The sequence below is a fragment of the Mauremys reevesii genome, linkage group 2 (genome assembly GCF_016161935.1).
Source record: "Mauremys reevesii isolate NIE-2019 linkage group 2, ASM1616193v1, whole genome shotgun sequence".
NCBI lineage: Eukaryota > Metazoa > Chordata > Testudines > Geoemydidae > Mauremys > Mauremys reevesii.
Genome location: NC_052624.1, coordinates 174,781,688 through 174,807,835, shown reverse-complemented (window position 1 = coordinate 174,807,835; position 26,148 = coordinate 174,781,688). Strand labels below are relative to the sequence as shown.

The 26,148-nt window shown below is 42.7% G+C and overlaps 1 protein-coding gene across 1 annotated transcript in view; it reads left to right on the top strand.

Annotated features, from left to right (window-relative positions):
• LOC120397306 overlaps nucleotides 1-26,148 on the top strand; it is a 427,598-nt gene that overhangs the window by 233,100 nt on the left and 168,350 nt on the right. The window contains exons 13-15 of the mRNA XM_039523006.1: nucleotides 14,654-14,727; nucleotides 19,069-19,189; nucleotides 21,691-21,930. Of these exons, the coding sequence (XP_039378940.1) occupies nucleotides 14,654-14,727; nucleotides 19,069-19,189; nucleotides 21,691-21,930 (435 nt within the window). The remainder of the gene's footprint in view (nucleotides 1-14,653; nucleotides 14,728-19,068; nucleotides 19,190-21,690; nucleotides 21,931-26,148) is intronic.

Here is a 26,148-nt window from a genome sequence, read left to right as displayed (position 1 = left end):
CCTGCTGAAGTTTAAGTGACTTCATAAAACACTGACCACCTGTTAAAACAGACAGAGCTGATATGATGATGATTCCCGGCACACTTTGATGCACAAAAATGTAAAAATTGTTACAATGAATACTGTCTTTTGTGACCACTCATGGATTCTTGTTTCTTGATCTGACATACAGCTGGGAGCCTGGAAACCCTCAGAATCCTGACTTGAGTCAGGGATGCCAGGCTGTCAGCTGCATGGCAGGAAGCTTGGAAGTAGACACCTTGGGAAGCCTCAATTTTGTATTGAAAAGTTGAAACAAAGTATTGCTTTAATTTTATATAATGTTTTCCTAAACAAACTCATAGCATTCCCATTCCATGGGAAAATGTGAGCTTTTGGTCCAGTGCAGAACATTTTTTCCCCCAAAATGTCCCATACACCAGGAAATCTGGGTTCTGCCCAACCCAACATGTTCGGTATACTCAGCCCATGCTATGATACAACTTCTCATTTCAGTATTTTGGGAAGCACTGAATGTGAGTGTGCAAAGAGGGTATATGGAAAATGATGAGGCTTTACTTTCCAGCTGCAAATGTAAAGCAGATGTTGTAATTTTGATCCATGGTGGGGGTTGGGGGGAGAACAGCTGGGGGAGGGGTAAAGTTCTATTCTACATGGAGAATAAATGATTGTGTGTGGCAACTTGTCATTTTGAATATTCCGTGACAGACAAAATAGAGTACCTTGTCGTTAAAGCAAACAGTAGCAGCAAACGGGAGTTTTGTGAGGGTGTTCTCTAAGTGACAGAAGAGAGACTACATGACCCTTAGGGTGAGTTTGTCTGTTTGTTTGTTGCGTTCTTGCTTGCTGTGTACTTGCTTGATGAAAGAGTATAGTGTGGTCCATTATGGGGGCTGTGAGCCAAGTGCCCTGCTAGGCTAGGCTGATAGCTTACTGAGGCTCTAGCTGGCTATCCTTTGGTCCCTAATCCCTTGAAAAGGAGGCAGGGCTAACTCAGGGAGAACAGAGGTTTAAAAAGCCAGCTTCTAAGTGACAGAGGCTAGTAAATGGAAGTTTTGTGAGGGAGTTTTGAGAGGGAGCATGAGAGGTAGTTTCACCTAACAAACATACTCTAAACTTAGGCCAGCCCCCACCCCAAACCCCAACAGTCCCAAAAGGGTAAAAATAACATAGGGGGAAGTCCAGCACCAGAGTGGGAGCTATCCAGTTTAGTGCAATGGATGCATGTGGCAAGGTGACATATGTGTGCATTCAGAGGAAGCAACTCCTGGCCCTCAGAGACGGAGTACGGGCTCTTGACACCAGAGTGGCTGAACTAGAAGAGGTAAGGGAAACAGAGAGGTACATAGAGGAGACTTTCAGAAACACAGTAAAGCAGTGCCCCCAGCCTGGCAGCCTCTGTGCTGTTGAAGAGGAGAAAGGTCTTGGGGAAAGAGAACATCAAGCTGCAGTGGCGGGAAACAATCCCATTGTTGGGAACCTCCTTCCAAACAATGTCATGGTATCTTCTTGCACTGTGGATACCCCTCGAGAGAAGGGAATCCCGGTTATTAGGAACAAACAGACAGTAATGGGGGATTTGATTACTAGAAATCTAGATAATTGAATTTGTGATGACCGGGAGAACTGGTTAGCGAATTGCCTGTCAGGTGCGAATATTGTGGACTTCTTGAGATATCTAGATGGACTTACGTTCAGTGCTGGGTACAAGCCAGTGGATATGGTACATGCATGTACCAGTGCCACAGGGAAAGGTAGGAGACAGGTCCTGGAGGCCAAATTTAGGCTGCTATGTAAGAGATTAAAGTCCAGGACCTCACTGGTATCATTTCCAGAAATGCTTCCAGTTCCATGCACAAGACGGTTAGATAGGCACAGTCTCAATGTGTAGGGAGGAGGGATTTAGGTTTATTAGGAAGTGAGGAACCTTTGGGAAAGGAGGAATCTATACAGGAAGGATGGGGTCCAACTTAACCAAATGGAATCAGATTGCTGACATGTAAAATTACAAGGGTTGTAGAGTTTTTAAACTAAATGCTGGGGGAAAGCCAACAGGTACAGAGAAGCACATGGTTTGGACAGACACATCCCTTAGGGGAAGATATATTAAAGGGGTTACTCTATATCCTAAGAAAGAGGATAGACTATAAGTTGATAAAGCACAGGCTGGAACTGAAGAGAAGCAGTCAAAGGAAAAAGATTCCCATTCAATTACATGACATGAAGGCAGACAACTAAATATTGACATATTTTATAAGTGCTTGTACACAGATGTTCATTATTTTTACAGTAATTTTCATACACTAATTTTAATTTAATATCTTTTAGTTATAGAGTGTTCAAGTGCACATGTATGTCTATGTGAAACAAAAGAAAATGTGAAGGTTGATATAAGAGGAAATGGTTGGATAAAGGAACAATATTTTTTGCGAGAGCAAAAAGGGTTTTTGTACCATTAATAAATAAAATTAAAAAAATTAAAAAAATATTATTTCATATTTATCTCATCCTTTTTTAATTTCTATTTTTGTGTATGTTTTATAATGTACATAATATATTAGTATAGTAGTACATTTATATAATTTATACATAAATAAATATACATATATTGGGGGTGTATGCTCAAAATTTTTTTACTGATAGGGGTGCGTGATCAAAAAAGTTTGGAGACCACTGATCTAACAGCATATTGCATTGTTCCTTTTTCCAACCATTTCCTCTTATTATTATTAATATTTTTTAGTGAGAGCAATGTGAATGAATATGCTTCATTATTTCTGAAAATCTTGGTTTAACACTTTGTGATACAGCGATTCAAAGGTCTGGATTAGGGTTGGGGTGCGGGGTCTGGGAGGGAGTTAGGGTGCAGGAGGGCGCTCGGGATGGGGGTGCGGGAGGAGGCTCAGGGCTGGGGCAGGCAGACGGTGCAGAGCATTTACCTGGGGCAGCTCCTGTTTGGTGCAGGGGGTGTGCAGGTGGCTCTGCGCAGCGCAGCACCGCCCCCATGGCCACGATTCTGGGAGCCACGATTCTGGGAGCTGCCCCCCAACCCTCCCGGGCAGGCAGGACCACCTGGAACGCAGGGGCTTTAGAGGCTGCAAGGCCCTGGGCTAAGGGGGCCCCGGGGCCCTGGCCTGCAGCTCTAAAGCCCGTTTTGGAATGCGGCCCTGTGAGCATGGGCCGGAGGACTCAGGAGGAGCAGGGGCAGCTGCGCAGGCAGCGGCCGGAGAGAAGCGGCGCTTTCCCCTTCAAAGCGCCGCTTCTCTCCAGCCGGCTTTGAACGGGAAAGCGCTGCTTCTTTCCAGCCTCTGGCTGCGGGGCTGCCCCTGCTCCTCCACAGGCCGGAGGACTCAGGGCTGCATTCCGAAAGGGGCTTTAGAGCTGCAGGCCAGGGTCCCAGGGCTCCCTTAGCAGAGGGCCCTGCAGCTGCTAAAGCCCCTGCGTTCAGGATGGCCCTGCCGGCTGTGGGGGGGTTCCTCGCTCCCTCCCTCCTCTTGCTGCCCTTTTTTTCCCCCCTGTGGTGGCGCTCTGCCTGCCATGCCCCCCAATGGATCGTCTTGTGCGCCCCCTGGGTGTGCGCACCCCACTTTGGAGCCCACTGTGTTAGATGACAATGGTTTGCATACCATGGTGAGGAAGTGTTTTATTGTAGCTGAAGCATGGAGCTGCAAGTCAGGAGTCCAGTTGTAATCTCAGCTCTACCCATTACTTTTTATGTGACTTTAGGCTAAGTCACTAAACCTGAGTTCTGTGCCTCAATTTTCTCACCTGTGTAAAAGACACAAAAATAGTATACCAACCTTAGGGCAGTGTTGTGAGGATTAGAGAGGACTAGGAGAAGAGCCACAACAATGATTAAAGGACTAGAAAACACACCCTTATAGTGAAAGACTCAAAGAGCTCAATCTATTTAGTTTAATAAAAAGAAGGTTAAGAGGTGGCTTGATCACAGGTTGTAAGTACCTACACGAGGAATAAACATTTAATAGCAGATGCTTCAATTTAGCAGAGAAAGGTGTAACATGATCCATTGGCACAAAGTTGAAGCTAGACAAATTCAGACTGGAAACAAGATATAACATTTTTAACAGTGAGACTAATCAACTCTTGTAACAACTTACCAATGGTTGTGATCAATACTCCATCCCCAACAATTTTAAAATCAAGATTGGATGTTTTCCTGAAAGATATGATCTAAGTATTATTTTGGGTAAGTTCTATGGCCTATGTTATACAGTAGAAGACTATAAAACTTTGCAATCTGTTGCACATTGGGTAACAAGATAAACTGGAGTTTATCCATAGACGTTTTGGGTCACATCCCAGAGTGGTGTAGCTCCATTGCCTTCTGTTGACATGACAGAGCTGTACCACTTCACACCAGCTGAGGAGCTAGCCCAAGATAAATTGTGAACAAGATCGTTCTTTATTACTGAGTGGGCAAACATCCTTCTTTCACTGCTAAGCCAAGAAAAATTACACAAGCTAAAATGTATTTGGGGCCATTTGCTAGCTGGTGGCTTCCAGGTATTGAGAGATCCAATACTAGGGTTTTTTGTACTTATTATCGGTGCTAAGCACTGTTTCAGAGCTCTGAGTTTTAAGTTCTCTACTATTAATTTGTCAAAAGTTCAGAGAGACGAGATGGGTGAGGTAATATCTTTTATTGGATCAACTTCTGTTTTGACAGAAGCAAGCTTTTGAGCTTAGATGGAGCTCTTCTTCAAGTCTGGGAAATGTACTCACAGCTAAGTTCTGACACAGTTGGCATGAATACTCTTCAGACACACAGGTGCTTTGGAGGTTTTGATACAAAGAATGTCAAGATAGCTGTCTTAGTTTATGAATCCCTAAGCTATATATATCTTCAGAGGAAGATAATATGGAACAAGGCAGGGGCGGCTCCAGGCACCAGCGCTCCAAGCACGGGACCAGCGGACCCTCCGTGCTTGGGGTGGCAAAATGTCTAGAGCCGCCACTGGAACAAGGAGAGTTTGAGGACAATTCTAAAGACTCTGAGGAAGCCACAGGTATTTTCTGTACTTACAGCAGGGCAAAACTGAGAAGGTAGGTTCTTGTATTTGGAGGCTGAAGAGAAAAACATCTTTACTTTTGAGAGAGCCAATGACTTAAGAGTTAATGTAATTGAGCTCCTGACATGTAGACTCCTCAAGACTTATTGTCCCTGTTCTTGACTGAGTAGTAAACTAAGATGACCCAGTCTATAATTTATTCATGTAATGGCCTTGAGTCAAAACCCTGGATCCAAACATTCCTGAACGTTGGAGAAGTTCATATCCTCATTCAGCTTATGTACCGTATAGCCAGCTTCATTTTCTATAATAGTTCAAAACAATGCCTTAAATGTAATTTATCGTATAGACATTTCTGAGGTGCCCAACTCTATAGTAGGATGCAGCCTTACAGTGTTTAATGAGCAGCTAATTATTCATTGCCAAAGGTCGCTTACTGAAGATAATTCTAAGCTTCACAAATCTACTAAAAATGATCAGCCTATAACTGTCATTAAATGTGTTCCTGTTACATACAGTAATAAAACTGTAGCATGACTAAAGTAAATCTTGCTTCATGTTCTGCAACATAAAATTTAAAACAGAGAGCATTTAACAAATTTTTAATTTTTTTCTTGCTATTTAAAATGGCTAAACTGACCAAGTGTGTAATTTTATTCTCAACTACTGCAAATCCATTTAGTTTTCTCTGTAAAAAGAAAGTATTTTCCTTTTATGCTAAAAAATATAATTTGGGCACAGATCTTACTGTGCAACTGTGGCACATTTTTGCAGCTAGGTCAATCCATATTATAATCTATTTTGGGTTTTGAAGCAAACTTACCAAGCTGCCCTGCAGATACCACCAAGCAAAGCTTGCCGCAAGTCACAACACAGTAAAGGATGTAGTTTCAGTTCAATTTTCAAACTGGCATGGAATTCAGGCACACCACCATTTCTGTTCAGTGAGTCCTTTGATAGACAAGTATTATGCCACAGCAGAACTGGCACCAACTAGACACTGGCTGAAATTCAGCTGAGTTGTAAGTGGTGGTTGAAGATACACAGCAATAAGGGGACAAAAACCAATATAATGAACTGTAAGTTGAAGTGACTTTAATGGTGAGAGGGGAAAGGCGGGAGGATGTAGCAGGGAAAGCAACTACCAAGTAGGTGTAAAATAAAACAGGGAGGGTTTACGTTACTTTGCACCACCTTTTCTGTTTCATCTAAAGTTGGTCCTTTATTTTCATTCTGGCCTATGCAATGGAGTAGTCTGTGGCAGTCAGTGGGCCTGATTCTCCTTTACCCTGCACCCTACGCCAGAGTAAAGTGCGTGTAATATGCCACCATTCTGATCTAGTAATGTCTTACACCCACTTTGCACTGACAGTGCACTAGTGTACATGAGGACACAAGATGCAGACCAAGGAAGGACCAGACATTCTGTGTGTAGGATCCTTCCCCTGCATCCTTCAGGCTGTGGAATAGCAGTGGTGGCCGCTACTGCAGACTCAAGTCTCCTCTAGCTCCCATGGCTGTTGCTCTTGCCGAACACATGTGTGGGGGAAGGTTTTGGGTGGTGGGCCCATATAGTTACTTTCCACAAGGAGTCTCCCATATTGTCATATTTCATGATATGCTGGGGCTCCTATTAAACAAGACTAAATATCTTGAAACACAAATGGGGAAATTGCATTAACAGAGATGTGTTATATGAATCATGGGACAGGTCAGAAATGGTATGGGCATTATTTTCCCTGAACATTTTCCAATGATTTGAAAAAAATCCATTTAATTTAATTTTTATTTCAGTTTTTTGATCAAACACAAGGGAAAAATTGTTTTGTTTTTTTTCCTTGAAAATTTTGAAGGAGTCCAAGAAACATTTTGTTGAAAGAATTTCACAGTGAAAAAATTTCAGCCACTTCTGATTAATAGTAGTGTGCTAAGTCCATGTTTGTTTCTGTTATAATAACAAAATGTTTACCATTGTGATTCTGTCACACTAGCTCATGTTGAAAGTTCATTACAAATACCAGTCTCCATCCTAATCTCTCTGCAATCAATGGAAGGGCCCTTTGTCTGATTATTCCTTAAGGTAGCCCTAAACGTATTACTATTTCATCATCTGTAAGAGAAAGAGGTATTAAGTGACTTGGCCAAGGCTATGGAAAGAGTCAGTATCAGAAATGGAGTTAGCACTAAGGAGAAGAGCTGGAAAAAATGTTTTGACCAAAGCTTTCTTCAGCAATAAATTTAGATTCTTCTTCGAGTGCTGTGCCTGTGGGTGCTCCACTATAGGTGACGGTGCGTCACGGCGCCGTTGATCGGAGATTTTTGGGAGCAGTGCCTGGTCGAGACGCACGCACTCAGTTAGTATCTCCCTTCTCGTTGGAATCTTCCTGAGCGCGTGGGTCCCGCACCCTCCTCAGTTCCTTCTCAACCACCCTTGGCCGAAGACGGGACTCGGAGCAGTGCTGATCCTCTTCCCTGTTTTTTGAATGAAACAACTACATAGAAATAGTTAGTTAGTAATATCCTAGTTGTTTTCCTTCCTTTAGAATAGTTACTTAGTTTAAAAAAAATTTTTTTTCCTCAGGTTTGTCTCCCACTGAGACTCTCTTCCCTGACATTACTAGTTCAATAATGCCAGGGGCTTCAGGATTCAAGGAATGTGCTTCCTGTCAGGACTTTATGACAATGTCCAATGGGCACTTGCGCTGTGTGAAGTGCCTTGGCGAGACACATGTCCCTGCCAAGTATGTCCACTGCACGAGCCTCAAAACCAGGGCTCGTCCTGACAGGAGCCTGCTGCTGAAACTGCTTCTCATGCAGAAATCCCTGCAGCCGGCTCTGGAGACAAGTAATGGCAAACCCTCTCCCTCACACTCCCCGGCCAGGTCCGAATGACCAGGAGCATGGCTTCACCCTCTCTGGAGCAGAGGCAAGAAGCTCTGCAGCTGCGATGGAGCAGGCCAGCAAACCCGCTCCCTCACGCTCCCCTGCCAAGGCAGAACCGACCGGGAGCATAGCTTCACCCTCTTTGGAGCAGAGGCAAGAAGCATTGCAGCTGCCTATGGAGCAGGCCAGTAAACCCGCTCCCTCACGCTCCCCTGCCAAGGCAGAACCGACCGGGAGCCCGGCTTCACCCTCTCACGTGAAGAGGCAGGAAGCCCTAATGTCTCCTCTCAGAGACACTCAAGAGGGTAATTGATCTCCTGCAGAGTCTTTACCCTTGGTGCTGTCAGTACCGAGAGCAGGCAACTCTGACTGCCGCTGCACTTTACAAACAACTCTCATGGGGCTCTAAAGCAGGGACCCCACTTCCCGCAGCGGGAAGCTCTCCTCAGCACCGGTTTCCCCGGCACCGACAATGGACCCGGTGCCAACAACGAGTTCCACCTCCGGCACTGAGCCTGCCTGCTACCCCCAGCAGATTCAGACCCTCTGCGAGGCTCTCACAAACAGCTCTCGGCTCCTGCCAAAGTGAAACTAAAATCACTCCGGGCTGCCGCTCAGACTTCATGCTCTGCAGCACACCAGCCTAGGGAGCAGCAACAATTCCTGCATCAGCAGGATATCTCTGTGGCCCCTAGGCCTGACTCTCCGCTCTGGGACAGGGAGCACTCATTGTTTGAACAGCAGCTCTCCCCAGGTGACCTGGATACTTTCACTGATAGTGAGAACGGCACACAGCAGCAGGCAGGGTTCTCCCTGCCTGAGTCTTCCCCCCCACCGGAGCCATATATACCCCAAGACATGGGGCATCATAAGAATCAGCCTCAGTTTCCCTACTTTGTCCCCCAGTGGCCGGGACCCATTTTTTTTCCCTACCCAATGCCCTGGCCTCAGTGGTACCCGTGGTTGGCTCCTGCCACTGCTTCTCCTTGCGCTCCTTCTACCAGACCGCAAGCTCATCCTATGCCTATATCCCCAGCTCTATCAACATCTAGAGCTCCTGAACCCCCTCCTGAAGACATGGGCTATGACCCCCTCCCTGTTTTACTGGCTCCTGCCTCACCATCAGCCGCAGAAGTTTCCCTTATGCCTCCACCTCCACATGGACGGCTTTATGCAATTCCACGAACTCAGGACATCCCTTTGGAGGAAGTCCAGGAGACACAACATAGACGTCTCAAAATCCTCCAACCCTCTGCATCTTCAAAGATAGCACTACCATAGAGAAAGCTCTCCTAGAATGAGCTGGTACTCTCTCGCAGACCCCGCCTCCATTCACCAACATGCAAGAAAGCTCAACATAAATACTACATGCCTGCGAGGGACATTGATTTCTTATTTTCCCACCCACAACCCAATTCTATTGTGGTTGATGCAGCAACTCACAGAACAAAGCAGCCACGCTACTGGCCCACTCTGCAGGACAAGGACCTCAAACGTCTCGACCTCCTGGACCGCAAGGTTTATACTCTTCTACTTTGCAATTTAGAATTGCAAATTTATTCTACTCTCCTTGCAAGCTATGACCATGACAACTACAACAAGCTCTTTGATTTGCCTCCCATATACCGAAGGACAGGAGAGCAGACTTCCAGTTAGTCCTCGTCGAAGGTCAATTGGTGTCTAGCATGGCACTATAAGCATCCCTGGACGTGTCTGATCCAGCAGCCCGCACCACTGCAGTGGTGATGTGCTGGTCTTCTTGGATCTCGGCATCCAATATCCCCAAAGATTTGCAGTCCAAAGTGGAGAGTCTCTCCTTTGACAAAGATAACCTCTTTTCCCACAAACAAACAAACAAACAAACACAAACAAACAAACCCAATATGAAATCTTTCACACTATGAAAGACTCTAGAGCCATTTTCTGCACATTGGGCACTTACCTGTCCCTCCCCAGGAGACAAGGGTATCAACCTTTCCAAATGCCCAGTGCAGAACAATATCACCAACCCCAGTCTACACCGTGTGACACTGGTAAAAACCGCAACAGACCTCTTAGATGCAGGCAAACCCAGGCACAACCAACTACTTCCTACCATTGGGTAACAAACAATTTTGAAGTGCTGGTCGGGGGTACATGCAACCACCCCTTGACTCCACCGCCTATTTGCCTACCGCCTCCAGACTTTCCACCATGTCTGGCAACAGATCACACAGGACCGTTGGGTCCTGGAAATAGCTCAGTCAGGTTACTCCATCCCTTTCCTATTTTCCCTGTCTATCCTTTCTTCTTCTCTGTCCCTCTTAGGGACCCCTCTCACGAGCACCTTCTCTGTGTGGAGGTGGCTCATCTTCTCCACCTAGATGCAGTCAAACATGGGCTGATGCAACATCGGGGAAAAGGATTCTACTCCCAAAAGAAAGGCGGGGGGTGGAGACCCTCATTGGATCTATGCCAACTGAACATGCTTGTACAGGTGCAAAAATTCAAGATGGTCACATTGGGCACAATAATACCCACACTGCACAAGGGGACTGGTTCACAGCTCTCACCCTACAAGATGCCTATTTCCATATATACATTCATCCAATCCAGCAGACATAGTTTTCCGCATAACACTGACTCCGCCACCGAACATACTGGCCTCCCTACATTGGTAGACAAGACCAGAGAACCTATGCACGGACGTTCCCTTCCATCCACACTCCCCAGTACTCATGTTAACCATGGTCGCTTCCCAGATAGATTGCGGAGCGCACTTAGGCAACCACAAGGCACAGGGCCACTGGTCCCTATTAGAGATGCGTCCGCACATCAATCTCCTAGAACTCTGAGCTGTCAGGCAGGGAGGAGCACAATCTCACTCCCTATGCACAACGGCTATTAAACTATGGAATTGGTGCATACATCATCACCGCTTCCTACCTGCCCACGTGTCACAACACTACTGCCGACACACTCAGCAGACAGTTCTCTATTTTGCTCCAGAACAGGACTCGGAAACACACCTCATTCCTTGGAACAACTCCTTCATGGACGCTTTTCCACTGATTCCACTCATACACAGGGTTCTACGCAACATCACAGAGGACAAGGCCTGGGTCATACTTTTTGCCCCAGCTTGGCCCAGGCAGACATGGTATCCTTACCTGCTACACATGTCCATCCATCCTCCCGGTACTCTCCCCGACAGACCACATCTCTTCTCCCAGAACTACGGTCAGCTTCTTCATCTGCAGCTCTGGAAACTCCATCTGACGGTGTTGTTCTTTCAAGGTTTCAATCCCATGAATTAGCCTGCTCAGAACAGGTCTGACATGTCCTCCTGCACAGTAGAAGGGACGCCACTCCTAAGACTTACCTGCAAAAGTGGAAATGCTTCTCCATCTGGTGCTTCCACAGATGCTTAATACCCCAGACTGCAACCCTCCCTGACATCTTAGACCATCTTTTCAAACTAAAACAGGACACGTTTTCACTCAGTTTTATCACAGTACGTCTCGCGGCCCTTACCACCTTCCATGACACTCTGGACAGCTATTCACTTTTACATGCCCCACCATGAAACCCTTCCTCACAGGCCTGCAAAACCTCTACCTTGAGATTCATTCACTAGTAGCCTCCTGGAGTCTCAACCTAGTTCTCTGCGCTCTTATGAAACCTCTTTTTGAGCCCCTGGCCACTTCATCCCTGCTCCACATGTCCAGGAAAGTGACTTTCTTGGTTGCCATAATGTCAACAAGAAAGGTTGGCGAAATAAGCGCCCTGATGGCCTACCCTCCCTACACCATTTTCTCTAAACACAAGCTTACCATACAAACCTGGCCCAAATTCCTCTCCAAGGTGGTGTCTATCTTCCACCTTAACCAGTCAATACACTTACGTGTATTCCATCCGAACCCTCACATGACTCCACAGGAAGCTGCATCACATACCCTCGATGTCCGACGGGCTCGTGCATTCTATCTTGACAGAACTAAACCATTTTGTGAATCCCCTAGGCTTTTGTTTCTACTACCAAGAGATCAAAGTGTGATGCTATCTCTAAGCAAAGACTCTCCAAGTGGATCGCCACCTGCATCAGATCTTGCTATCAGACCCAGAATATTCAACCACCAGAGGGTGTTAGGACTCATTTTACTAGAGCAATGTCAACATCCATTGTCCTCTTCCACGGTGTACCTGTTACAGACGTATGCAAGGTGGCCATGTGGACATTTGACCACACATTTGCCAAACATTATGCTGTCGCATGGGATACTACAGCAGACACCATAGTCGGTCATATGGTACTTTCTACCTTTGTTCCTCACACAACTCCAAAATCCCACCAACCATAATGGGTACTGCTTTACATTCACCTATAGTGGAGAACCCACAGGGACAGCACTCGAAGAAGAAGAGAAAGTTACTCACCTTGCAGTAACTGAGGTTCTTCGAGATGTTTGTCCCTGTGGGTGCTCCACTCCCCTCTACTTTGGAGTATTAGTATGATTTCTCCACGGTAGAGAAGGAACTGAGGAGGGTGCGGGACGCACTCGCTCAGGAAGATTCCAACGAGAAGGGAGATACCAATTGAGTGTGTGCGTCCCGACCAGGCACTGCTACCGAAAATCTCGGATCAACGGCGCCGGGACGCACCATCACCTATAGTGGAGCACCCACAGGGACACACATCTTGAAGAACCTCAGTTACTACAAGGTGAGTAACTTTCTCTTCAGAAACTCTGAAAGCTGTTGTGAATTTGTAGCAGTTTTGCCAAACTGTTTATTTTGAAAACAAACAAGAAAAAAATTCTGAAAAAAGTTGTTTAAAGTTTTTTGGTTCAGAATGAGTTTTTGTTTAGGAATAGCCTTTAGTTTTACTTTAAAAAAATTCTAAATATGTTCAGAGTTAAAAAAAAAGTTTTATTTCAGTCAAAACATTTTGTTCGACCTGAAACATTTTTATTTTTTTTAAATTTTAAATTGCCATGTATAAAAAAAACCCAGTTATTTGCCCAGGTCTTCTAAGGAGTCCTGTGACTGAGTAGTGCTGTGTTCAAACAATACACCACTGGTGTTGTATGCCTCATGTACACTATAAAGATTAACCACATTTTCTGAAACAGTGCTAGACATTTGTCTGCACTTGTAGCTAAACCCATTCTGCACCACTGCAGCTACACCCCTTGTTGACACCCCTTGTTAACAGTGGACAATTTTTATAGCCTAGACCAGGGGTTCTCAAACTGGGGGTTGGAACCCCTCGGGGGTCACAAGCTTATTACATGGGGGGTTGTGAGCTGTCAGCCTCCACCCCAAGCCCCGCTTTGCCTCCAACATTTATAATAGTGTTAAATATATAAAAAAGTGGTTTTAATTTATAAGGGAGGGGTTGCTATGTGAAAGGGATCACCAGTACAAAAGTTTGAGAACCACTGGCCTAAACCATGCTGCAGTCACAATGAGAAATGAGTTTTCCAGTTATATATGTGACTAGTGATAGTATTATGCCACTAAGGAAAAAGTACTTGAAAGTGTTCCAGTAAATCTCTGATTCATGGGATATTACAATGATTATTCCAAATTTAGATAACATCATCTGAGCAGCTCTGTTTTTGAAAACTTAAAAAAAAATCATGCAGTAAATTGGTTTATGGTGATGGAAATGTCTGTTTTCTACTGCTTCTGGCTTCCTTTGGCCGCATGCACCTGAGGTAATTAGTGTTGGTTAAAATTTACATAACTGACTTCAGGGATTTGCAAATAGGAAAGATAAAAATGTATTAAAAAGTGACGAATAATTCATTTTAAAGCAAGTTTCCTGTTTTTATCGTGTACAATATGTATTACAGACTCACAGAGACTTTCTGAATAGGATCATTAGCACAGAATCTTTGATATATTTTTTCATATAATGCTGTCCGCTCGGGGGCTTGATGAGAGAAGTAGGCCTTGTTCAGCCTACTGTAGCTTGGTAGAGTAGCCATTGCTGTATATTGGATAGCCTCCTTGTGTACTGGCAGTGGTGCACACAGAGTTTCCATCGATTTCATGGACACCAGCAGAAGATATCTGTAAGAAAGAAGCGGAGAATATGCAATAGAGAACTTAAAGCTTCAGACTGGAGAGAATATTTTTGCTCTTATAATATTAAACCCTTTAGCAACAGTATTGTTTTCATTTTTTTTCAATTTCAGCTCTCATGGCAGAGTGACTTTTCCAGCCTGTTGCATAAGGGCAAAATGACTCCAAGCCTTCCACCTCAGTTCTGGAGAGTTGCAGAACTGCTTGGAGAAACGAGTGCCCATATAAATAAGCTTCCCACACATTGCAACAAGACACAGAAATGCTAATCTCTCTTGCGGAACATTTAAACACTGCTACATTGATACAGGGAGGCCTAAAGACCTGAAGTGGATTTAAAGCAGAGGAAAGTGGTGGGATCTTCAGTGGTCTGTGACAAACATGAGGACCTGAGGAGGAAATATATATATAGTAAAAATAAGGAGTTTAGTGCCATGTTTTATATACAGGTATAAAATGCATAGGTAGAGTTTTTCAAAACTGATTAGAGTATTTAACCACACACCTCCCATTGGAAATCATGGGAGTTGTGTGGCTGAATCTCCTAGTGGACTTTCAAATATCCAAATAAACTGCTGGAAATGTACATAAATTCAGCTTTTTACTTCCATGTGCTTTCTCACATGTCCTTTTGAGAAGATAATTTTTAAACCCTTTCTTCCATGTAGGACTTAAAAGTTAAAAAGGAAGTTCTTCATCACAACAAACAGATGTTGCACACCAGATTCCATCCCTTTCAGAGGTATGTGGCATAACAACACCTTGCACCTTTATAGCACCTTCCATCCCAGACTCTCCTAGTGCTTTACAGACACTAATGAGTTGGCCTTCACAAGTAGGGAAGTAGGATTATTTCTAGTTTACAAATGGGAAAACTGAGGTAAAAATAAATTAAGGCTTATATATTCAAAAGTGGCCTTTGATTTGTGGTGCCCCAGATTTCAGTTATGCATGATGGGCCTGATTTTCAGGGATGCCAGGCACCTGTTGATGTTATTGTCAACTGGAACTATGGCACTTCTGAAAATTAGGATGTGGGAGTCTCCAGTGGCCAGCCAAAAATGGAGGCGTTCCTAATCAGAGGTCACTTCTGAAGCTTTTGATTTAAGAATGCTGCAAAGATCACACAAAGTCTGTGAAAGAGATGGCCATAGTACCTGGATTCCAATCCTATGCTTTAGTCACAAAACCATCCTGTATCATAGTTTTATTCTGGAATTTAAAGTTCACCTCAAATTCCTCCATTTCTCTTTGGTATCTGAACCTGTTTGAACTGGGCATTATTGCTTCCACTTCTTCCCCCTCAACCTCTCCCTCCCCCAAGAAATCCCTAGAATATAAAAATAACACATTTCAGTCTAGCCTTAGAATCCTACTGTCCAAAGAGCATAATACTGATGTTATTGTATGGGTGGTTACAATTTAATCTACTTTTTACCTAGGGTTACACTGAGACTGGTACTTATGCAGGTGCAAAATGGCAGAGGATATGAGGAGCCTTCCAGGCCTCACTGTGCTTCTGCAAAGACCAGTCATATTCATAGTGCCTAACTGATACAAACGGGGCACAGAGTTCCCAGACATGCTTTCCTGATTACTGGTATGGTCAGGGCCGGCTCCAGGCACCAGCATTCCAAGCTGGTGCTTGAGGCAGCAATCTGCAAAGGGCAGCAGTCCCTGTTGTTTTGCCCCCAAGCAGCGCACCGAATTGCCGCCAGGGACAGCGGGGGCAGTCCGTGTGCCCCAGGGCGGCTCGTGCGTTTCCGCGGCGGCAGCAATTCCGCAACAGCTTCTATGTTTAGCTGTCCGGGGCGGCTTCAGCTAAACATAGAAGCTGCCTCCGAATTGCCGCCACCGCGGAAACGCGCCTGCCGCCCTAAGGGCACATGGACTGCCCCCGCTGTCCCTGGCGGCAATTCGGCGCGCTGCTTGGGGCGGCGAAAACTGTAGAGCCGGCCCTGGGTACAGTGTCAGTTAACAGAGCCAGACAATGGTCTTAGGCACCCTTTGCAACTAGGACTGAGCATACAGACACAACCACTTTGTGTGAAATTGACAAAAGATTGATCTGGGCCTAGCTTGAATTTTTTTCTAAAATCTCCCTAAGCTTGCTTAGTTGCTACCTCTGCCTGACAGATTCAAAGCCCTGGTGGCTTTTGACAGTCTCCTTCCTGGTTATGAGTTACTCTCATGCAATTATAGAATGGAATAATTGCAGCAAAATTGTTTATCAATCAATAATATTTTAAACAAATAACTTGCATAAAAATCATGGAGGAAACTGAACTAACAAAAAAATTGAGGAAATTGTTGTCTGGGAATGACAGCCCACGAGCAGAAAAGAGGACTCAATTCACTGAGTAAATTATTCACTTGGCTATAATATCCAGCTATGTGAGAGAAACAAGGGGAAAAATGTTGCAGCCGGAAAAGAGATCAAATGTGGTTATTTAAATGTTTGATGTTCAGTAATGAAAACTGTTTGCCTTCATAATTGTGTATTAGCAGCTAATAAAGGCACTAGATACAGTAGTTTAAAAGTAATAAAATCCACAACAAAGTGTATTTAATTTTAAATTGAATTGCTAGCAAATGGGTGTCCTAATGAACCCCTGTGTCAATGTAGTTCTAACCAAATTAAGTGAAATAATTTTCATCATGAACAACTAAATAAGTACAAAGTTCCAAACAGACAACTTTTCTCCCCCCCAAAAAACCCTTCTCAGATGCTTTGGTTGCTGGAATTAGCTAGTGAAATTTAAGATCCACCTTGCCTTCTTTCCATTTTGGGAAATTAGGCTAAGGTTGACCTGTCAGCCATTAAAGGATAAAACTGAAGAGTCAAATCCTGAAGTCTGCTCTTAGGTCTGGATTGTGTAACCCTCCCATTGTGTAGCCGTATTTTTGCTGTCCTATTCCCATCAACTTCAATGGGACTACTTATCTGAGAAAGTACTACTCAACATCAGGGTTGCAGGATTAGTCCTTACTCAGGCACACCTCCCACTGAAACCACTGGACTAATGGTCTACACAGTTTTTGTACCAATTTAAGTATTTGCCCTGCATTTACAGGAATAAGTTATATTGGCATAAGCACCTTTATGCCAGTTTAACTATGTCCACACTAGGGGTTGTACTGCTGTAACTATACTGGTTTCCAACCAGTACAAAATTGTGTATAGAAAATCCCCTAAATAGAAACTGAGTTGTAGTAAGCTGTGTGGAACTGGGAAGGAGGAGCAGATGTTGCAGGAAGGAAAAGTTTGTAGGAGACAACAGGTACTTGGTCTGTGTGCACATGACTAGAGTGCTAGCTGCAGTTGCATCATCTCTGAAAATATACCTGTTATTAAATGGTGAGTGTAGTTTTATAAATATGGAATCTTTTCATTGTATTACCCAGCACACTGTTCATCAAAATGAATGAGGATCTCAGGATTAAGTCTTGCACAGAGAGAGACCTGGGATTAAGTCATAAAATGTCAATAGTCAAGGAAAACCTAGAAAAGGTTTGTTTATAGGGATTCTTGTTGTACCCTGACCATTGCATTAAAATAACATTAATATTAAAATAACATTACGGTAGAACCTCAGAGTTATGAACACCTCAGGAATCGAGGTTGTTTGTAACTCTGAAATGTTTGTTACTCTGAACAAAACGTTATGGTTGTTCTTTCAAAAGTTAACCTCTGAACATTAACTCAAAACAGCTTTGAAACTTTACTATGCAGAAGAAAAATGCTGCTTTTAACCATCTTAATTTAAATTTAAAAAAGCACAGAAAGTTTCCTTACCTTGTCAAATTTTTTTAACATTCCTTTTATTTTTTTAGTAGTTTACATTTAACATAGTACCATCCTGTATTTTCTTTTATTTGTTTGTTTGTTTGTTTTATTTTTGGTCTCTGCTGCTGCCTGATTGCACACTTCCAGTTCTAAATGAGGTGTGGGGTTGAGTGTCAGTTCATAACTGTGGTATTCATAACTCTGAGGTTCTACTGTATGTTGTACAGGTTATTCAGCCACTTGAATGTATTAGAACAAATTCTGAGGTTTGTATTCAGGGTCAAATACAGCCTGGCCGTTATGCAGGTGCATGGGAAGGGGGAGGGACTAACAAGCCTCCCATGTCTGTGTAGCCCACATAAAGGCTGGGCAGAATTGCATGCTCAGAATGACAGGGATCGCTCCCTCATTACTTTGTGCTGATCTCATCCTCATGCATGGCCGGCAAAGCTGGCTGCTGGTGTGAGGAAGAATATATTGTATCCCATGAGGTAGCATAGTGTAGCAGTGTGTGCACTCCTCCTGTGTCATCAGATTGGTGCAGGAGGCCTTCTGTCTCCCTGAATGCCTCAAAGTGCTCCTTTTGGGGTGGATCTGCTTTGCACTGCCCCAAAGCATGTCTGTTCTTAAATGGTGAACTAGAGCCGTTGTTGGTCTGTGTAAGGACTGAATAAAAACTCACCTTGGGACTTGGTCCATTACTTGTAAGTGTTACTTAAATTATGCAAAAGGTTAGCATAAAGAAGGCATGGTAATGCTCAGCTATCTCAATTTGTGTGTGTGTGTACTGCAGACACAAAGGGCCAGATTCTCAGTTGGTGTAAATCAGCATGACTTCATTGATTTCTGTATAGCTATTCCAATTATCACAGCTGAGGATCTGGCCCTTAAGGTGACAATAGAAGAATAGAGGTATTCTATTTTATTATTGGTAATGCAGAACTTGAGCTTTGGTACAAGTTTGGTTACTGTCAGATCCATTATTTTTGCTCATATTTTGGGAGTGAAACTCCAGAAGCTTGTATGTTAACCTGTGTCGCAGCCTGACAAATATTAGTTGTGCTATTAAACATGTGAATGCATTTTTTGCCACCAGTTTTAAAAGCCTAGCCATTTCTCTGCATTAAAACACCCCCCCCATTTATTTATTATTTATTTTGGTCCCCTGCAAGGCTTGTAATATACTTGAAGAAAACATCAAATTGTGATGTAGTTCCAAAGGCAAACACTTTTCATTTATATGGTGTAGTCAATTTCTTTTTTCACACCCCCACTTCCTCTTTGTAACTGATGCAGAATAGAAAGTCAGCCATTGCAAGTAGCACAGAATGCCCGCAAACATGAAATTGTAGCCAAGTTTGGTAACCTCGCAGAAGTGAATAATGAATCAAATGGAGCAGCAGGACTTTGCTGGAAGGTGAGGTTCTCCACGAGTGCTCTTTTTCCTGATGCAAATTGCTAAATGACTAGATCAATTATATTGAGTCTCTTGCATGATTTTTTTTGTTGTAATTTTAGAGGATAGGATTTAGCAGGTTTAAAAATATGCTTTCCAGCAGAAGTAACCGTACGCTTAAATAGAATGTCTAAAGCTATTAACTATGAATCATTTGAGCATGGCTGGAGTTCTTCAAAACACTTTGTCAGTGCTGGCCAAGTAAAGTCTTTCAGTAGGAGATGAGGCAGCTCTGCCACCATGCAAATGAGACAGGCCTGAGATGTGATGAATCTTCTATCTCCTTTTCCTACTCGACTGACACTCGCTTTGAGGGAGGTTGTAAATGCAACAGAGATTGTGGTATAATTCCTCAGACTGGCGTTTCTGCCCCCCAGTCACTATTCGATTATCTTCCAAATTGCTGTGTTTCAGAGAGATAAAGATTTTTTATGGCTTGCTGACTTGAAACAACCAGAAGAGCCAGAAAAGAGATGGCTAACCGGCCATGCATAGTAATTCCATTGGTAAATGACAAAATCTTTGTTTGTATGACATTTTCAAAATTACAACAGAAGATGAATCTAAAATATAAAATGTCACATTTGGCATGCAAAACTATCAAAATATATTTCAGTATAAAATTCATAGAGGCGTTTAATTTAGAATGTGTTTAATAACTAAGCCTGCCTGCATCAGTAATCCTGCCTTGAGGTTTAAAAAAGATTGTCTTATTTATTCACATGATGTTAATTTTTTTAAATATATTATTCAGAAACCAAAAATATTAAGGTTAAATCTTCATTGTTAATTAAGATTTTCTAATTAAACTGAAAATAATTGTCATTCAGATTAGTTGTTAAGTATGGTTTGTATTGAAAAACAAAAGAAGTTTAACAACTTCAGCTGTTTATTTAACTGCTTAATTTAATTCCAGAAGCTTTCTATCTATATGGAAATATGCTATCACTTCCAAAATAAATCCAAAACAGGATTAAAGAGGATATTATTAGCTACTGTAGGTTGAGACTGGGAGACTACTAGACTTAGTAGTCAAGGCAGCCATTTAATTCTAAAATATGCCATGGACCAGGGGTTCTCAACCTCTTTTGTTCTGAGCCCCCCCGCCCCCAACGTGCAATAAAATCTCCATGGCCCACCTGTGCCATAACAACTGCTTTTCTGCATACAAAAGCCAAGGCCAGTGTTAGTGGGTAGCAAGCAGGACAATTGCCTGGGGCTGCACACCACAGGGTCTCCCACAAAGCTACATTGCTCAGGCTTCGGCTTCAGCCCCGGGTGGCAGAGCTGAGGGCTTCAGCCCTAGGCGGTGGGGCTTCTGCTTTCACTGCTGGGCCCCAGCAAGTCTAATTCTGGCCCTGCTTGGCGGACCCCGTGAAACCTGCCTGCAGCCTCCTAGGGGGCCCCAGACCTCTGGTTGAGAGCCACTGCCATAGACCGTGGTGTCATATGAAATTAAAATAAAAAATAGTCTCATAATATGGATTTCTCATAAAATGAAATAAATTGATTCCCTGAAAAATACATACATTTATTTGGAGTTATACATTTTAATTATTACAGAAATTGTGTCATTGTTGTAAAACGATATTAAGGCCAAACTAGAAAACCCCAATATGCGCCTGACCCTGCAGTCTTTATTTAGGTATTTGGTGGCATAGTGGAATGGATACATTTATATGGTTCTGAGTCTGCATCCTTACTCAAGTCAAACTTCCAAGGATCATACCTGTATCCATTTCACAATGCCAACATCTGCTATATACACTTAACGTCCAGAATAACCACTGATAGGGCTTTTCAAAAATACAGTGAAACATTACTCCACACTAAATATTCTGCAACATAGACAACATCTTGTCAACAGCAAGCAGCAGATGTTTCCTTTTGTCTGGACCTGGAATAAAGGTGCCTGTGGGGAGTGATTATTAAACTCTACACATGTTGCACTTTGATTATTATTCTAAGAGTATGTTATAAGAAGATAGAAAGGATAGTCTGAGTGTTATACAGCACTGATAGCTTTGGTAAGACTTACAATTAATATAAAAACATTGGCTGCCATGTTTCTCACTGTGTGCCTGCAGCCTGATTATCATGTCACCGATCATGGATGTCTTAAAAGGCATGCTATGTTTTTAGAGGTGTTGATTTCTTGTGAATTCGGCTTATTATTGTAGACTGATGGTTTCTAGAGTCACACTTCATTAATACACCATGCTTAAAAAAACCTGCTAACTTTTTATTTTTATTTTCTGTGCAATCCACATGCTTGCTTTTTGATGTCCCTAATTACACATCCCATGTTTTCCTCTATTGTCATTGCTAATGATAGATAATTACAGGGCGAACAAAAAGAATTGTCTACTTTTGGGGGGTCATTTTTTGAGGAATTCATTCTTTCTAATGGTATGGTTAAACTCTGCTTCCTACCTAATTCAATAACTTAGTCTTCTCCTTAGGTTGACCAGTCCAAAACACCTCAGCCCATTCAAATCCAATTAAGATGCCTACGAGGTGCCAAAGACAAAGTGTCCAAGGGCCGCTACACCCTCAAGGTTTCTTTGCTCAGTCGTCTAGGGGGTAGTGTACTTAAGTGGTCCGAACTGAAGGAACAACAGTGGGCTGGAATGACATTGCCAGTTAGCCATGATGGAAACTTCTATGACGTGGAAATTTGTTTCGACCAAAGTGTCTATACAGTAAGTAGCACTTCTTAAATATGCTTTCTTTGCTTTGATAGGTAAAACACATCCATTCCTTCCCCTTCAGGCTTAAATATTTAATACATTCCATCATGTTCGTAATTTATTTAATGTTTTAAGGTGCAATTTAGGAAGGTGCAATTCCCCCCCGCCCCAAGTAATGTTCATCACTCACTCTAAAAGTGCCAAATATATAATATACTATATCATGTAGTGCTGTCAGCTAATTTTAGATTTTACTTTTATTCTTTCTTATCTATGCAGCTTGTCAGCTATGTAATTTGATTTGGGTAAAATAGCTTTAGAATAATAAATGAATGAGTGGGTGTATATAAACACATGAATGCTCAAATCCTTCTGTGAGTTTTTAGCTTCATTGACCCCCATTTGCCAAAAAAGCAGCATTTGGATTATTTTGGAATAAGACCAAACACTTGAGGCTCTATTCTGTCTTTTGTGACTAAGGCACACATATTTTCTTTCCTAAGCATGCTGTGCATGGCAGGATTGTTGTGTGTCAGTTGCTCAGCATTGTGTCTAATGTCTAAAGCTGGCTGAATCATTGGCTGCAAATAAATTATCTGACAGACATAGGCTTCTTTACTGTTTGTGAATCGATGCTGATTTCTGCAAATGTGTTCATTGTTCTGAACTGTTCACTGAACAGTGATATCATTACTCTTATGTTTTATTTGTTAAGTGGTAGTACCTAGGATCCCCAGCCATGGACTAGGACCCCATCGTGCTAGGCACTGTACAAACTCAGAACAAAAAAAGTTCCTGCTCCAAGGAGCTAACAGTCAAAGTAGTATTTAGGTTCAATTTTCAAGCTGTGGGTTGTTTCTGAATAGTTCACTGCAACTCCTGGCTATTTAAGGTCTGAGATTGGTCACTAAGTCATATTTTCTGTTTTCTGATTGGAAATAGTAATTAGTAGACAACAAATAATGGATACCTGGTGTGCATGTGAATATGGATTCTGGTATCAAGAAAATCCGTGCATACCCAGACCATGAATAAAAAGGGGCACAGATATGGTCAAACAGAACAGCCACTCTAACTTGAACAAATGTTGATGGTTTTCCCATAGCTGGCCAGCTCTGCTGAAGACTATACATTCAACATATGTGGCTGTGCACCCTTGGACAATGGATTTGAAATGTAAATGTAGGGTTCCTCTTTTTAACTGTGCAAGGAACTGTCCAACTTGAGGAGTGCAGTGTATTGCTGTTCTGCCTTAAAAAGACAGCTTCCATCAGTGCACAGGACCTGTTAAATTAATCAGTTTATAGACCACCCCCATGCAGGCTAATAATGCTGATACTATTGTAGCCTGATTTGAGGTGTGTTAGTAGTGTTGATTTAATTTATCCACTTAATTTAATTTAATGTTATCATTTAAATTAATTAATAATATTAATAACAATAGTAATAATAATTATGGATATTAATTAGTATGGATTTTGGCTCGCCAATTTGTTTGATCAGAAGATAAAGTTTGTCCCGAATCAGGCTTCACAGACCTTCGTTGGTATGACAGGAAGCTTACACTGAAACAGTTATAGTCATAAAGACCTTTTATTAAAATCAATGAAATAGTAATCAAATGGTAAAACAGTTAGAATTACAGAGTTACGCTTGTATTACTGTTATTCGAGAGATGCAGATGATAATACAATGGACACAAATCAGACATTAGGAATGGCAATATACAAAAACCTGTAGGAGAACACTTCAACCTCCCTGGCCACACAATAGCAAATCTTAAGGTGGCCATCCTGCAGCAAAAAAACGTTAGAACCAGACTTCAAAGAGAAACTGCTGAGCTCCAGTTCATCTGCAAATTTGACACCATCAGCTCAGGATTAAACAAAGACTATGAATGGCTTGCCAATTACAGAACCAGTTTCTCCTCCCTTGGTTTTCACACCTCAACTGCTAGAACAGGGCCTCATCTTCCCTGATTGATCTAACCTCGTTATCTCTAGCTTGCTTCTTGCTTGCTTATATATACCTGCCCCTGGAAATTTCCACTACTTGCATCCGAAGAAGTGGGTATTCACCCACGAAAGCTCATGCTGCAAAACGTCTGTTAGTCTATAAGGTGCCACAGGATTCTTACTGCTTTTACATCAAATAGTCAAATAAGAAAAGATATATTTATACAAACAAACTGATTTAATCCTTAGGGCGACACTATCCCTTCAGAGGATACTGCTTTTGAATCCTCTGTTAAAAAATAAAAAAAGGCACAGGTCTATGAACATGGTCAGTTCCTGCCTTTGTTTAGATGGTGTGTGAATTGTATGGCTGCCAAGTTCTTCCTCACAAACTCAAAGGGGAGAGGAGGAAGCAGAACCCTCACCAGCCTGGACCCATCTCTGGAAGAGTATGGCTCTTCTCCAGTTGCCCAGCTGTCTCTCTTCAGAGACTCCTTGGCTGGTGACTCCCACCCCAAACAAAGGGAAGTAGAAGATCCTTGGAACCATAACGATATCCCCAAGGAGGAAAGGAGAGGGAAGATCATCTACATTGGCCTGGTAGTCCCCTCTAAAGTAGGTACTTGGGGAAAAATATCTCCACGGCCATGGAGAAGACACCAGCTAGGTACAGCCTTGAGAAGAAGGCATCAGAGAAGAGAACACAGCAGCTGCCAGAGACATTAGATAGACTCATGAATAGGAGTGGCCAGCTGGTATTCAGTTTGGATTGATATTTGTGTGCAGGAGTTCAAATGCCTCCTGAATATCTCCGCTGATTCCGCCACACTTACCTTTCTAAATTTCTCCAGATGACTGAAGGTATGTGTGGTAACCAGGTGCTCATAAGCATAAAATCTCCAAATATTTATTCTCAAACATGTTGTTTGGGAGGGCCAGGCAGTAGCAATTTGGGGTGCTTTGAAGTGGCTCACTTTCTCATTGAAAGAGAAGTTAGTGATACAGGAGCTCAGGATATTTCCTAGTCTTATTTATTTACAATACATACACATGCCCCGTTTAGTTTGTCTATACTTGTAGCCAGAAACCAGCTGCCTTCTTTGAGATCTTGTTTACAAGAGAAAAGTGTACTGATATGGTGAAATGACTCTGGGCCTCTCTGCCTCTTATAGCATAGTGTCTCTTCCTTTGTTCTTCCTGACACTGGGAAACTCCTGTGTTCAAAATTACACAGCCCTGATTGTTCTCAATACTGAGCATGGGATATTTCAGGTAACTGTTAACCCTTCTTTTGTCCAGCTGCTCAGCAATACAAAGGAACCTCTCAGACAGGGTTAGCTTTAACTAGTGTCCACTGGAGCTGGTTTCTCTGAGTTTCCTTTCAGATAAAAGAGAGTTCTTAATACCAGCCCCCTAATAACTGTCTAAGGGTGGATTATTAGTCTGCATAGGCTACTTTGGGCAATTCTCTCTACTTTTAACTCTTTCTGTGAAGCATTTGCTCTCAAGTTTATCTATCAGTAGTTCATAATATGCATTCATTGCCACCTTCTCCATACTTCTCAACTCAATTCTATCCTAATTTATAGGAGTTCAACTCCGCACTGAAGTCCAGTCAGAACTGAGGGCTTGGTTCAATTATGCCCCAGTGAAGTAGCCTTCATCATTGTATAAAAGACGGGAAAAGTATTGTATGTTACTACCCTAAAATTGCTGCTATTGCATTCCTTCCTAGTGGTATCTCTGCACACTTACAGTTCAAAAAATACCCTTAACATGTATGCAGTGTAAGATGAGTGAATGAATTTCATTCTTCAAAAATAGACTCCTACCAGAAAATCTCCCAATGTAAATATTGTCAATTTCAGTATTGAGTTCTTGATGGGGGAGTCCAGACAAAGGGAGCTAGGTTCAGAATAAGATGATGTACCAAGTTGCTGCCCTGGGATATAGAGGGGAAATACAAGAACTCACACATGAAGAGTAGGGTTTTGTTTTCATTGCCCCTAATAATGATAGTATATAAACAAGGTGAAAAATAACACATGCATGCAGCATGCTTGGTATTGAACAAAAGCTTGGTTTTAACTAATATATTAGAGAAATTGTTCCAGAACGCTACATCCTTCCAAAAATAATAACTCTGTAATGTCGGCAAAGTTGGTGTCAGCATGGGTTACCTGCTGCGTACAGAAAGTGCTGGTCATGTCAGTTAGATCTGCCTCAGGGCTAGTCTGACTTGCACACCTGACCTTTCAGAAATGTTTTTTGTTCA